At 44.4% G+C, this 12,361-nt stretch overlaps 1 protein-coding gene across 5 annotated transcripts in view; it reads left to right on the top strand.

Moving 5' to 3' along the window:
- IDE (insulin degrading enzyme) overlaps nucleotides 1–12,361 on the top strand; it is a 116,679-nt gene that overhangs the window by 84,521 nt on the left and 19,797 nt on the right. For 2 of the 5 annotated variants that reach the window (XM_089314753.1, XM_089314755.1), the window contains exons 14-16: nucleotides 408–490; nucleotides 6,243–6,387; nucleotides 9,182–9,292. In XM_089314753.1, coding sequence (XP_089170879.1) covers nucleotides 408–490; nucleotides 6,243–6,387; nucleotides 9,182–9,292 — 339 coding nt within the window. Of the gene's footprint in view, nucleotides 1–407; nucleotides 491–2,037; nucleotides 2,228–6,242; nucleotides 6,388–6,874; nucleotides 7,020–9,181; nucleotides 9,293–12,361 lie in introns of those variants that run through there. The other 3 variants (XR_016222131.1, XM_089314754.1, XM_089314756.1) reach the window with 3 other exon arrangements.

Genomic DNA, 12,361 nt, shown 5'->3' on the forward strand with positions numbered 1-12,361 from the left:
GGCAGACCAGCTCTGGTCCTGTGGAGGAGGGGATCATTGTGGAACACCTTGGAGGTCAGCTGCTACTTTCTCCCAATGGTTGCCAGCATCTGTCTGCCTCCCATGTCCGGAAAGATGAGACTAGGACAGTTGATACTGGCTTCTCTCATCTGTCTCCTCCACTGTGTCCCCATCTCCCAAATCCAGGGGACACTGAAGACTGATTTCTCCTGCAGGGATCAGTAGACTTCCTGTCCAGCTTCCTGCCTGCTGACCCTCTGAGTATGCTTCAGAGCTCTGGGCCAGCAGCCTTCAGAATAGAACCCCTAAGCATTGCCTCAGTCCTCCTCCTCTTACAGAGTGATTTGATTGGGCGTTTTTGCTTAATGTGCCCTTATTTTCCTAACCGAAATGTTTCTCCATCACAGGATACAGCTATGAGCAAGCTCTGGTTCAAACAAGATGATAAGTTTTTCTTGCCAAAGGCTTGTCTCAACTTTGAATTTTTCAGGTACGTAAGGTGAATCTAACTATTAAGCTTCTTATAAAAGTCAACAGTTACATTTCTGTATACTTGCCTGTCTTGAGCATCCACATCCAGAAGTAAAAGGGATTTGAGTTATTGGTCTACGCGAGGCCAGGCTGCTACTGTTAATGTGAAGAAATATTGTTAAGAAGTGAGGTTGTTCATTCTTCTTCCTTTCCATTGATGAACACACTTTTTGATGGAAATGTTTGATGTTAATTCTGATTAGGGCCTGCCTAGCCTGTAGGAATTTGGAATCTGGGGAGGTTGTAGATTTATGCAGAAGGTTCATTGAGAAAATAAGAAATAATTTGGGGTTTTTCATCATTTTAGCTTTCACTTCCTGGAGCTTGTCCAGAAGAAGTGGTCTGAAATGATCTGCATCCTTTCCAGTCCTTCAGTTGTCTGGAGCTTTCTCTAATCTTCACTTGGATACTTCAAAATTATTTAGTAAAAATGAAGGAGATATTTAGTAAAGTTTATGAATAAAACTACTATTGCGGTGATTTTAAGATTTTTTTTTTATTTGAAAGGCAGAAAAGGAGAGCTCTTCCATCTACTGGTTTACTCTACAGATGGGCACAATGGCCAGGGCTGGGCCAGGCTGAAGTCGAGAACCTGGAACTCCATCTGGGTCTCCAGATGGGTGTTAGGGGCCTAAATGAACACTTGAGCCAGGCACACTTTCCCAGGCGCATTAGCAGGGAACTGGATCAGAAGCAGAGCTACTGGGGACTCGAACCCTTGCACTCTAATATGAGATGCTGTTGTTGCAAGCATTGGCTTAACCCACTATACAAAGCCAGCCCCTGCAATGATTCCTTAATGCATCTTCAATTCATCTCTGTCTCCTTTTATTTACTTGGGTGGTTAAGTGTATCACCCAGTTCAGATTTTACTTTGTGAGTTTATAATTTTATATTTTTAAAATTTGTGGTCTTATGTTTGGTGAAATAAACTTGTCATCATGTAATAATGTTCAATATGATGATCAGCTTTTCTGTTACTTTTTGTTCCATTACCATGACTTGAAATTAAAGCGGATATGTTTCAAATTTTTGGAAAAGGGGAGAAGAATCTCTAAATAGAAATTTAATATCCTATCACCAAATATGTCCAGTTTGTAGGGATGTAAATATTATATTTTGTGTCATTGGATTCACAGATTATTTCAGAACTGCACTGAGGTTTGTAATTTGTTACACCAAACATAGACTCTCAGGTTGTGACTCACTGTTGGCCAAGAGTGTTAGAAAGGCTACTTTTATATTTTTTGATAGTTGAGAGTGATATTTCTAATACTCTTGGCAGCTTGTCCCTCTTTTCCATTTGGGTTCTTTGATTATGAAGTTCTTCAGAATATCTTTTTAGAAAATATTTACTTATTTTACTTACTAGAGAGAGAGAGACAGCAATACTGACACAGAGAACCCCCATCTGCTAAATTCACTTCCCAAATGCCTGCAACAGCAGCCAGCTGGGGCAGAGGTGAGCTCTGGGAACTCAGTACAGTTCTCTTACATGATTGACAGAAGCCCAAGTGCTGGAGCCATCCTTGCTGCCTCGCAGGCCTGAGCAAGCAGGAAACTGGATGCAGGAGCAGAGCAATTCTTGATGTGAGATGTGGGCGTCTTAACTACAGAGCAAACACTCACCCCTCAGAATACATTCTGAGAGACCACTTGGTATTTACATGTTCTCTGAACTGCCCAGCACAGCACCTAGAATTGAAAATGGCTGCTTTCCTCAGATCCCATGTCCGTGGTCTGCTTTTCCCACAGGTAACCACTGCTCAGTTTCTTGTGGATTTTTATAAAAATTTTTATGTGTGTATATAGTTTTGTCTTTTTTAGAAATAGGATTATATTATATATACTTAGTTATAGGGGTTTTAAACTTTTTTTTTATTTGAAAGAATTCAGCAGAGAGAGCGAGAGCGAGAGAGAGAGAGAGGGAGGTCAATCTTCCAACAGCTGGTTCACTCCTCAACTGACCGCAATGGCCAGAGCTGCGCTGATCCGAAGCCAGGAGCCAGGAGCTTCTTCCGGGTCTCCCACGTGGGTGCAGGGGCCCAAGGACTTGGGCCATCTTCTACTACTTTCCCAGGCCATAGCAGAGAGCTGGATTGGAAGTAGTGCAGCTGGGACTTGCCAGCACTACAGGCAGGGGCTTTACCTGCTATGCCACAATGCTGCCCACCCCCGCACTCCCCCCCACCCCCCATTTTTAACCTCATTCTTTTATTTATTTTTTTAAAAGATTTTATTTATTTATTTGAGAGGTAGAGTGACAGACAGTGAGAGGGAGAGAGAGAGAAAGGTCTTCCATCCGCTGGTTCACTCCCCAAATGGCCACAACAGCTGGAGCTGGGCCAATCCAAAGCCAGGAGCCAGGAGCTTCTTCCAGGTCTCCCACGCGGGTACAGGGGTCCAAGGACTTGGGCCATCCTCTACTGCTTTTCCAGGTCATAGCAGAGAGCTGGATCAGAAGAGGAGCAGCTGGGACTAGAACTGGCACCATATGGGATGCCAGCGCTATAGGCGGAGGCTTTAGCCCATTATGCCACAGCTCCAGCAAAAAAAAAAAAAAAAAAGAAAGAAAGAAAAAAATTTAAAAATTGACAGTGAGAGAGAGAGACAGAGAGAAAGGTCTTCCTTCCGTTGGTTCACTCCCCAAATGGCCTCTACAGCTGGGACTGTGCCGATCTGAAGCCAGGAGCCAGGTGCTTCCTCCTGGTCTCCCAGGCGGGTGTAGGGGCACTTGGGCCATCCTCCACTGTCCTCCTGGGCCACAGCAGAGAGCTGGACTGGAAAAGGAGGAACCAGGACTAGAACCCGATGCCTGTATGGGATACTGGCGCTGCAGGTGGAGGATTAACCGAGTGAGCCACGGCACCGGCCCTCAGCAAAAAAAATTTTTTTAGAGATTTATTTATTTTAACTAAAAGGTAGAGTTAACAGAGAGGCAGAGGCAGAGAGAGAGAAGTCTTACATCTGCCTGTTCACTCCTCAAATGGCCACAATGGCTGGAGCTGGGTTGATCCAAATCCAGGAGTCTGGAGCCTCTTCTAGGTCTCCCACACAGGTGCAGGGGCCCAAGGACTTGGGCCATTTTCATCTGCTTTTCCTGGTCATAGCAGAGAGCTGGATCAGAAGTGAAGCAGCTGGGACTTGAACTGGTGCCCATATGGGATGCCAGCACTGTAGGCAGCGCAGCTCTACCCACTATGCCACAGTGCCAGCCCCTTTTTTAAAATTCTTTATCTATTTGAGAGGTAGATAGACTAACAACTGACAGCCAGAGATCTTGCACTTGCTGGTTTACTCTGCAAGTGCCTGTACAACTGGAGCCAGGCCAGACCGAAGCCAGAAGCCTGGAACTCAGTCTGAGTATTCCACATATTTGGCAGAAACCCAACTACTTGAGCCGTCACCTGGTTGGTCTCAGAGTGCACATTAGCAAGAAGCCACTCTGAAGTGGAGCCAGGACTTGAACACAGGCACTCCCCCATGGGATGCTGGTATCCCAAGCAACTTCTTAACTGCTGTAGGAATTACCAGCCCCATTTAGTTAATTTTTAAAGTCCCGTGACTATTTTTAACTATCCAGTGTATGATTTTAAAAATAGTATATTTTTAAAATTAACAAATGAACTGGAATTTAGTCTTCAGTTGAATCGTGTTCTCTTTGAAAAATTAGCTTAGGGACTTCTCCAGTTAACTGGCACAGCTGCCTTGAATGCAACATTTTTGGACACTTCTTTGAATTGTATTGTGAGCTTGAGCCATATGACCTTGAGCCCCTGGGTTTGGTTTTTCAGGCACATACTAAGATATGCAGTTGTCCATGAAACTGAGCTGTCATAGTGTCTCTTGTTTTGATGATTTTTTGTTTTTTTTGGCGGATCATGCCATAAGTTTCTGAGACCCTATTTGCCTAAAGGAGGAAATATTTCAGTATGTATAATACTTCAAAACCAAACACAAGCAAGCAAAAAAAAAAAAAAAAAAACACAAGCAATACAGTATTCATTTAGACTTTCTAATTGGAGAATATTTGGATAACTGTAGAAGTTTTTCCTTGATTTTAATTCTGTAAGTGGCTAACCATTTTACCCCTATTCTTAGCTTATTATCAGCTTTGACAAAATTGTTGGTTTTACAATCAGTACATTAATTGTACTTCCTGTGCCGTGTATACAGTGGAACTTAATTAGCTGCTAAACAGGCGCTTGGCTCTGGTCCTTTGCACCAGCTGTTTCCTCAGCCTGGAGCGCACTCCCTGGCTACTTTCAGATCTGAGTCCAGATGGCGCAGTGTCAGAGCGGCTGGATTAAGCTTCGCATGTAGACCAGCGCTCTCCCTTCCCTGATGCAGCTGCCCCTTCCTCCTCTGTTCCCCTCATTCAGCTTCACTTTTCTCTGTTGCACTATTACCACCTGATATATCAGATTGAAATGTATTACTTGTTTCCTCCAACTAGACTTAGAAGCTCTGTGAGGTCAGCAACTTTGCCTGATTAGCTCCTTCTTTATTCCTGGTGTCTGCAGAAGAGCCGGGCACCAGGGTGTGCATATAGTAGAAAGGCTGACTAAATGAATCCTGTACTTGCTTCCCTTGAAGGTAGGCATGTTATACAGTCAGATGCGTGGGTCCTTTGACTTGCCTTTTTTTTTTTTTTTTTTTTTTGACAGGCAGAGTGGACAGTGAGAGAGAGAGAGACAGACAGAAAGGTCTTCCTTTGCCATTGGTTCACCCTCCAATGGCCGCCACGGCCGGCGCACTGCGCTGATCCGATGGCAGGAGCCAGGTGCTTCTCCTGGTCTCCCATGGGGTGCAGGGCCCAAGCACTTGGGCCATCCTCCACTGCACTCCCTGGCCACAGCAGAGAGCTGGCCTGGAAGAGGGCCAACCGGGACAGAATCCAGCGCCCCGACCTGGACTAGAACCCGGTGTGCCGGCGCCACAAGGCGGAGAATTAGCCTAGTGAGCCGCGGCGCCGGCTCTTGACTTGCATTTAATACAACTGTGCTGCTACCAACCCGGGTGACTCAAGAAAAATTATGTTTTTTATCTGGGAAGTGAAGATTAGGTGGTTTCTGTGATTCTATTTAGCCCTTAACACCCTATAATTATTTCTTCTCTTTTGCTACTTTCAAATAATTTCCTATTTTAATATTTTTTCTAGTGCTGGCTGCAGTTACATGATAAGTTTTATCAGTGACCTCACTAGCTTTATTGTTCTGGAGAAAACTCTAGAGATAAGCTAACACTTTCACAGGTTTCAGTTTTTGTCCTTTAGGTTTATATAATCATGGCAGTCAGATTTCTCAGTTTCATTCTCCTGTCCACCAAGGATGTGACTTGACTGGGGAAAGAGGATATGTAAATGCTGTTTCAGCCCTGTCAGCCATGCCTCCTAGTATAGCCATTTCCCACTCCTTGCCTGCCCTACCCTTCTTACTTGTCAGTTCTGTCACACCCTCTGGGGTAAGCAGTTCCATCTCCCTCTTCACTGCCACCAGCGTGCACACACACAGCATATTTCAAGATTCTTTTTTCAGACATCTTAAGGGTTTTTTTTTTTTTTTCCTCATGAGAAGAAGCAGACTCAAGGATTCAACCAGATCCTCAGAAAATTATATTAACCAATATTCTGTTTCTTGATCCATCTCAAAAGGCCATATCACATTGGGAAGTAATAAATCAGCTATTTTACTGTCAACATTTTCTTCCAGCCCATTTGCTTATGTGGACCCCTTGCACTGTAACATGGCCTATTTGTACCTTGAGCTCCTCAAAGACTCGCTCAACGAGTATGCATATGCAGCAGAACTAGCAGGCTTGAGCTATGACCTCCAAAATACCATCTATGGGATGTATGTAAGTACCCATGTCCTAGAGCCTTCCACTCATCAACATTTTTATATTGATTGGATGGAAGCATTTTTGATTGAGGGTATGAGTTTCATTTCTTTCTTTAAAATGTTTATGCTAATCATATTTTCTTACCATTTAATTTTTTAAGTTATCCCTCATTCTAAGTATTCAGTTACATACCATTCATATTATGCAAATTTTCCTTAATCTCCTTTTTTAAACATCTTTCACCAGATTGTCATATTTCTCTCCTCACACAAAATTGGACCCTGATTTAGGTTTAGATCTCACCCATTCTGTATCTGAAGTCTTGGTCTTTGGCAGAAGAGAAGAAAGATAGTTTGCTTTGTGAAGTTTAAGGTTGGCCTATACTGTTTCCCTAGAAACCCAGACCATGAGGCTGCATATCCATACTCTTCGGTCATGTTTCTTCATTATCATGCCACTGCTTGAGGTATCAAAGCATTTCTTTTGTTTTTCTTTTTGTTAGTCGCTACATTTATGCTGATCCTCTCCATTGCAACATGACATACCTGTTTATCAGGTTATTGAAGGATGATTTAAAAGAGTATACATATGCAGCACGCGTCTCAGGTTTGAGCTATGGCATTGCATCAGGAATGAATGCAATACTTGTAAGTAAAATGAAAATGAAAGAAAAGGCACCACACCATTTAAGCATTATGTTGAGCGTGGGAAAACCATTAACTCCTGCATTTTTAAACAAGAAAATCAATGTTTTTTTTTTGCTTTGTATCTTCTTAATAATTGAAGATTAAAAGTAGTATTAGTTCCACTAATGAATTATTTTGTAAAGTTTAGTGCATCTTGCGAACATGGATGTGTGCTACATTTACTTTGCATGTTTTTGTGCTTGAGATGTTTAACATATTGATCCTGAAAGCATGCTGTTCTCTCCATGTATTTGAGTATACATTACCATCTATAAGAGAAAGATAATTTTTGTGGTGCTTGAATTTTACTTCTATTTCTGCAGACAATAGTAGAAAGTTCCTGTGTTCAAAATCACTTGACATTGTAATATAGTGTATTTTGTAGCATGCATCATTGACTGTTTTATATGTGTTTTCAAGTAAGCATTGTTAAATACATCGTGAGAGATAACTATTCTTACAAGTGTTTCTCATACATTTCTAAGCTTGATTATATCTTGGTTTCAAATTAACATCCCTCTTGTGGCACACATTCATCTTCATTTTTCTTTAAAGCATATTGTATGTTTTAATATAAAGTAAAATGACATTTCTGAGTATCTTTTTTCTTTTTTTCTTACATGAAAGATTTTAGAGTTTTTAAATTGTATTTATTTTGTAGTTTCTTTTTTCCTTCACATAAATAAATGTTCTAATAGCTTTTGTTTAATGAATAAGAATGTATATAATCCAGCCAGTCACAGAGTCCACAAAATTTTAGAACTCCAAGGTCAAAATTAACTTCAAATACAATACTAATAATTGTTTTTGGGTTTTTTTTTCTTTTGCCTTTTAGTAGCATGTTACCACTAAAACACGTCATCTTCATTTGTGGTAAAATGAATTTCCTGTAGTTGTCAGTCAAGTTCCTGTGGTATATGATGTGCTTGCATGGTCAGTGACCTTCCATCTTGCTGGGGTTCTTGCCTATCACTCTTCACAGGATAGAGATTTTTTGGTGTTCTAGGTGCAGCAATAGGCATTCCTCATTCCCTGCTTTTCAAAGTGTTAGGCATTCAGAGAGCATTCAGGTAAATTGTCCTAAGGCAAAATCATAATGATGAATACAGTAAAGTATATACATCCTCTCTATACATTTGTTTTGCCCCTGGCTTTTTTTTTTTTTTTTTTTTTTTTTTGCAGGCAGAGTGGACAGTGAGAGAGAGAGACAGAGAGAAAGGTCTTCCTTTTGCCGTTGGTTCACCCTCCAATGGCCGCCGCGGCTGGCGCGCTGTGGCCGGCGCACCGCGCTGATCCGATGGCAGGAGCCAGGAGCCAGGTGCTTTTCCTGGTCTCCCATGGGGTGCAGGGCCCAAGCACCTGGGCCATCCTCCACTGCACTCCCGGGCCACAGCAGAGAGCTGGCCTGGAAGAGGGGCAACCGGGACAGAATCCGGCGCCCCGACTGGGACTAGAACCCGGTGTGCCGGCGCCGCTAGGCGGAGGATTAGCCTAGTGAGCCGCGGCGCCGGCCCGCCCCTGGCTTTTGAAACATCAGTACTGATCACATAAACAAGTAGTTAGAATTGTGGACGCTTACTGGGCAACACTGAATGAGAAACTGGCAGAATGCCATGTAATAGAGAATCCGGGCTGCCTGATTTCTCCAAAGATGATTTTTTACATATTTAAACATAAATGATTTGGGCGCATGTTCAATAGTTTGCTAGATAACATTCCCCTGTGATTTTTACCTCCTTACAATCTTTATAAAAACTTTAATCCTACTGTTCATTAGAGATTCCTTCTGGAGGTAAAATTTGAACATGCTCCATAATTAAATCTGATAGAATGAGAACATGAATTTTGATGATGCAGAGTGTGCCGCCATAGTTCAGAGTCAGGTGAGTTTACCTACTGTTGACTTTGTTGCTTTTGGCCATTACTTAAGGTAAAAAAGGTTAGTGTTGATTTCTTCCTGAGTGTTGAACTGTATTTTATGAGAAGTTAACTTTAGTTTATTGGTTTATTTTTGTTTTAATATACCTGACTTTGGTGTTTTCTAAGTATTTAAAAAGAACATTTACACTGTTAACTTGGAAGTTGTTTCATTTTGTTTTTAATACCCTGAATTCTTTCTTTAGCTCTCAGTGAAAGGTTACAATGACAAGCAACCAATTTTGCTAAAGAAGATTACTGAGAAAATGGCTACCTTTGAAATTGACGAAAAAAGATTTGAAATTATCAAAGAGGCAGTAAGTTTTCTGACTTGTTTTACAATTTTTTATCCATAAAATAATGTCATATTATGAGAAAAATGTGGAAAAGGGAGGAGGAACATAAAAACCATTCATAATTCTGTCGCTTTCCTCTCATCTGATCTTTGCTAGATCCTCTACCCTATACCCAGTGTCGCTCCCCCTCTTCGTGGAGGAACGACACAGGACCCTGCGCTGTTCTTTCGTCTGCTCGGCCCTCCCCGGGTTTGCTGCTGGTTCTTCCCGGGTTGGCTACTATCCCTTCCACCTCCGTGGAAGGGCAGTTCCCCCTGGCCGCATTCCCCACTTCCGCAGGGGAGCGGCACACCGCCGGCCGGTTCTCTCGGGGGCTGCGCGAGTGTTCCTTCAGCTAGATGTTCCCCATAGATGTTCCTCGTGCATGCCGTCTCTCTCCTCCTTTATAGTCCTCCTCCGCCAATCCCAACTCGGCTGAGTACGCTGCTCTCCAATCAGGAGCAAGTCCTACAGTTAATTGGTTGAACTGGAGGCAGCTGTGCGGAAGCTGTTTACTTCTCTCCCAGCGCCATATTGTGGGAGAGCAGATGCATAGAATAAGTCTTAATTCCAGTAACAGTCTAGTCCGGATCGCTCCCCACAGATCCCCCTTTCTTTTTATTTTTGGCGTTGATACGCGCCTGTCTTCGGTGTCCCGCGGCACACACTCTGCTCTACTTGCTAGAGTTGCCACAGGTTCTTACAAGTCCTATCAATCAGGCAAACCGAATCCGGGTCCTCTCTTCGCCATGTTGTGAGGAGGTTTTTAGGCGCTGATGCGTGCCTGTCTTCGGTGACCTGCGGCTCATACTCTGGTCGAGCCACCTGCTGGTGCTTACCGCCTTAATCAGGCAGACCGAATCCAAGCTCTCTCATTGCCATGTTGTGGGGTGACTTATTGGTGTTGATAACGTGCCTGTCTTCGGTGACCTGCAGCTCATACTCTGGTCGAGCTGCCTGCTGGTGCTTACCACCTTACTAATCAGTCAGACCGAATCCAAGCCTTCTCATTGCGGTTTTGTGGGGAGACTATTGATGTTAATAACATGCCCGTCTTCGGTGACCTGCGGCACATAAGCTGCTAGCCGCCCGCAGGTGCTCATCGCCTCACTAATCAGGCAGACCGAATCCAAGCCTTCTCATTGCAGTATTGTGGGGAGGCCTTTCTATTTCTCTATTTCTCTATCTCCGGGCATTCCTATTTCTCCCATTTTACTTCTATCTTCCAGCATTCCTATTTCTCTCATTTTACTTCTATCTTCCAGCATTCCTATTTCTCTCATTTTACTTCTAAACTTCTGTTTCTCTTATCCCTGCGGCTTCCCGGCGCCCGCCCCGAGGCTACTTCTCGGTGGCTTTCCGGCTCTGAGCCGCTTCAGCCCGCGCCTCTCTCATCTGCGCGGCTTCACACTAGCCCAGCGTTCCCTATCTACTTGAGCCCCGCACGCTCTGTCTGCGCGCGGCAGCCTCCGCGAGTCACACAGCGTAGCTTACGTCTCCGCCATTAGCATTCAATCCAAGTTCCCCGGGCTAGCCTGGCGAATTCAACCCAGCTCACGTCTCCGCCCCACGATTTGGCTTCCCGTCCTTTGCTCCCCGGGCTAATCAGACGGATCCCAATCTGGCTTACGTTTCCGCTTCTGGTTTCAACTTTTCGCCCCCTATTCCCGGGCTAACTTGAGAATCCCAAAGTGGCTTTCGTCTCCGCCTTGGCCTGCCCCCCGCGGCTTCAATTTCCCTAACATTTTTCTCTACCCGGTATGTTTCCCCAAGCTTTCCTCCAACAATACTCCTCCCTCATTTCTCCTGGCCTCTCCCCACAGTCCGCATCTGAGTCTGTTTGTTCTAGCTTTCACTTTCGCTTTCAACCTTAGAGATCTCTCCCAGCTTCCCCCTGTAGTCCGTATCCGAGTCTATGCCTAGGCTTTCAATAGCTTCTTCCGGCACCTTTTTCGTCCGGCTTTTCCCTAGGCTGTTTGCTAGTCTCTCTCTCCGATATTTTCCACTTCTTCCCGTTTCTTCCCTCCTAAGTTTCCTATCCGTCCTAGGTTTCCTATCCGAGTCACGGCACCATTATGTCGCTCCCCCTCTTCGTGGAGGAACGACACAGGACCCTGCGCTGTTCTTTCGTCTGCTCGGCCCTCCCCGGGTTTGCTGCTGGTTCTTCCCGGGTTGGCTACTATCCCTTCCACCTCCGTGGAAGGGCAGTTCCCCCTGGCCGCATTCCCCACTTCCGCAGGGGAGCGGCACACCGCCGGCCGGTTCTCTCGGGGGCTGCGCGAGTGTTCCTTCAGCTAGATGTTCCCCATAGATGTTCCTCGTGCATGCCGTCTCTCTCCTCCTTTATAGTCCTCCTCCGCCAATCCCAACTCGGCTGAGTACGCTGCTCTCCAATCAGGAGCAAGTCCTACAGTTAATTGGTTGAACTGGAGGCAGCTGTGCGGAAGCTGTTTACTTCTCTCCCAGCGCCATATTGTGGGAGAGCAGATGCATAGAATAAGTCTTAATTCCAGTAACAGTCTAGTCCGGATCGCTCCCCACACCCAGAAAGAAAACGTAGCACACTCTGATGGACACTTGGCCCTTTCCCTGTGGGCCCCAAGAACTAGAGCAGTTGCACCTCTGACTTTCCAAAGGAAGTATTTAGGGGCTGTCAGGCACTCCCTAAAGGTTTCATCCCCGTCTTCCTTTGAAAAAAACACATTTCAGCAGACTGAATTTGCTCTCCCACAAGAACCTCATCACATTATGGCACAGTACTTAGGTTTGATGTCTTTCCACTTCAGTTCATCCTACATTTGGCCCAGCAATGGAAGTATGGGACTGATAGCTACTTTCAAAGCTAAGCTGAGGCCTTCATTTTACACTATAAAAAGCTACAATCCATTTTCAAATGGTGATCCAATATATGTGTACCCATGCTGCTGCTTTTCAGAGACTTGAGATGGTCTTATGTGTAGAATTGCAGGATGTCAAAAGATGGAGACCCTGAAAACTGGAGACAGTTTGCTGTGGGATGGGGGATGTCCCGTAGTGAAAACACTTGGAGTT

This window comes from Oryctolagus cuniculus, chromosome 15 (assembly GCF_051225735.1).
Source record: "Oryctolagus cuniculus isolate XC-2025 breed Fujian yellow rabbit chromosome 15, ASM5122573v1, whole genome shotgun sequence".
NCBI lineage: Eukaryota > Metazoa > Chordata > Mammalia > Lagomorpha > Leporidae > Oryctolagus > Oryctolagus cuniculus.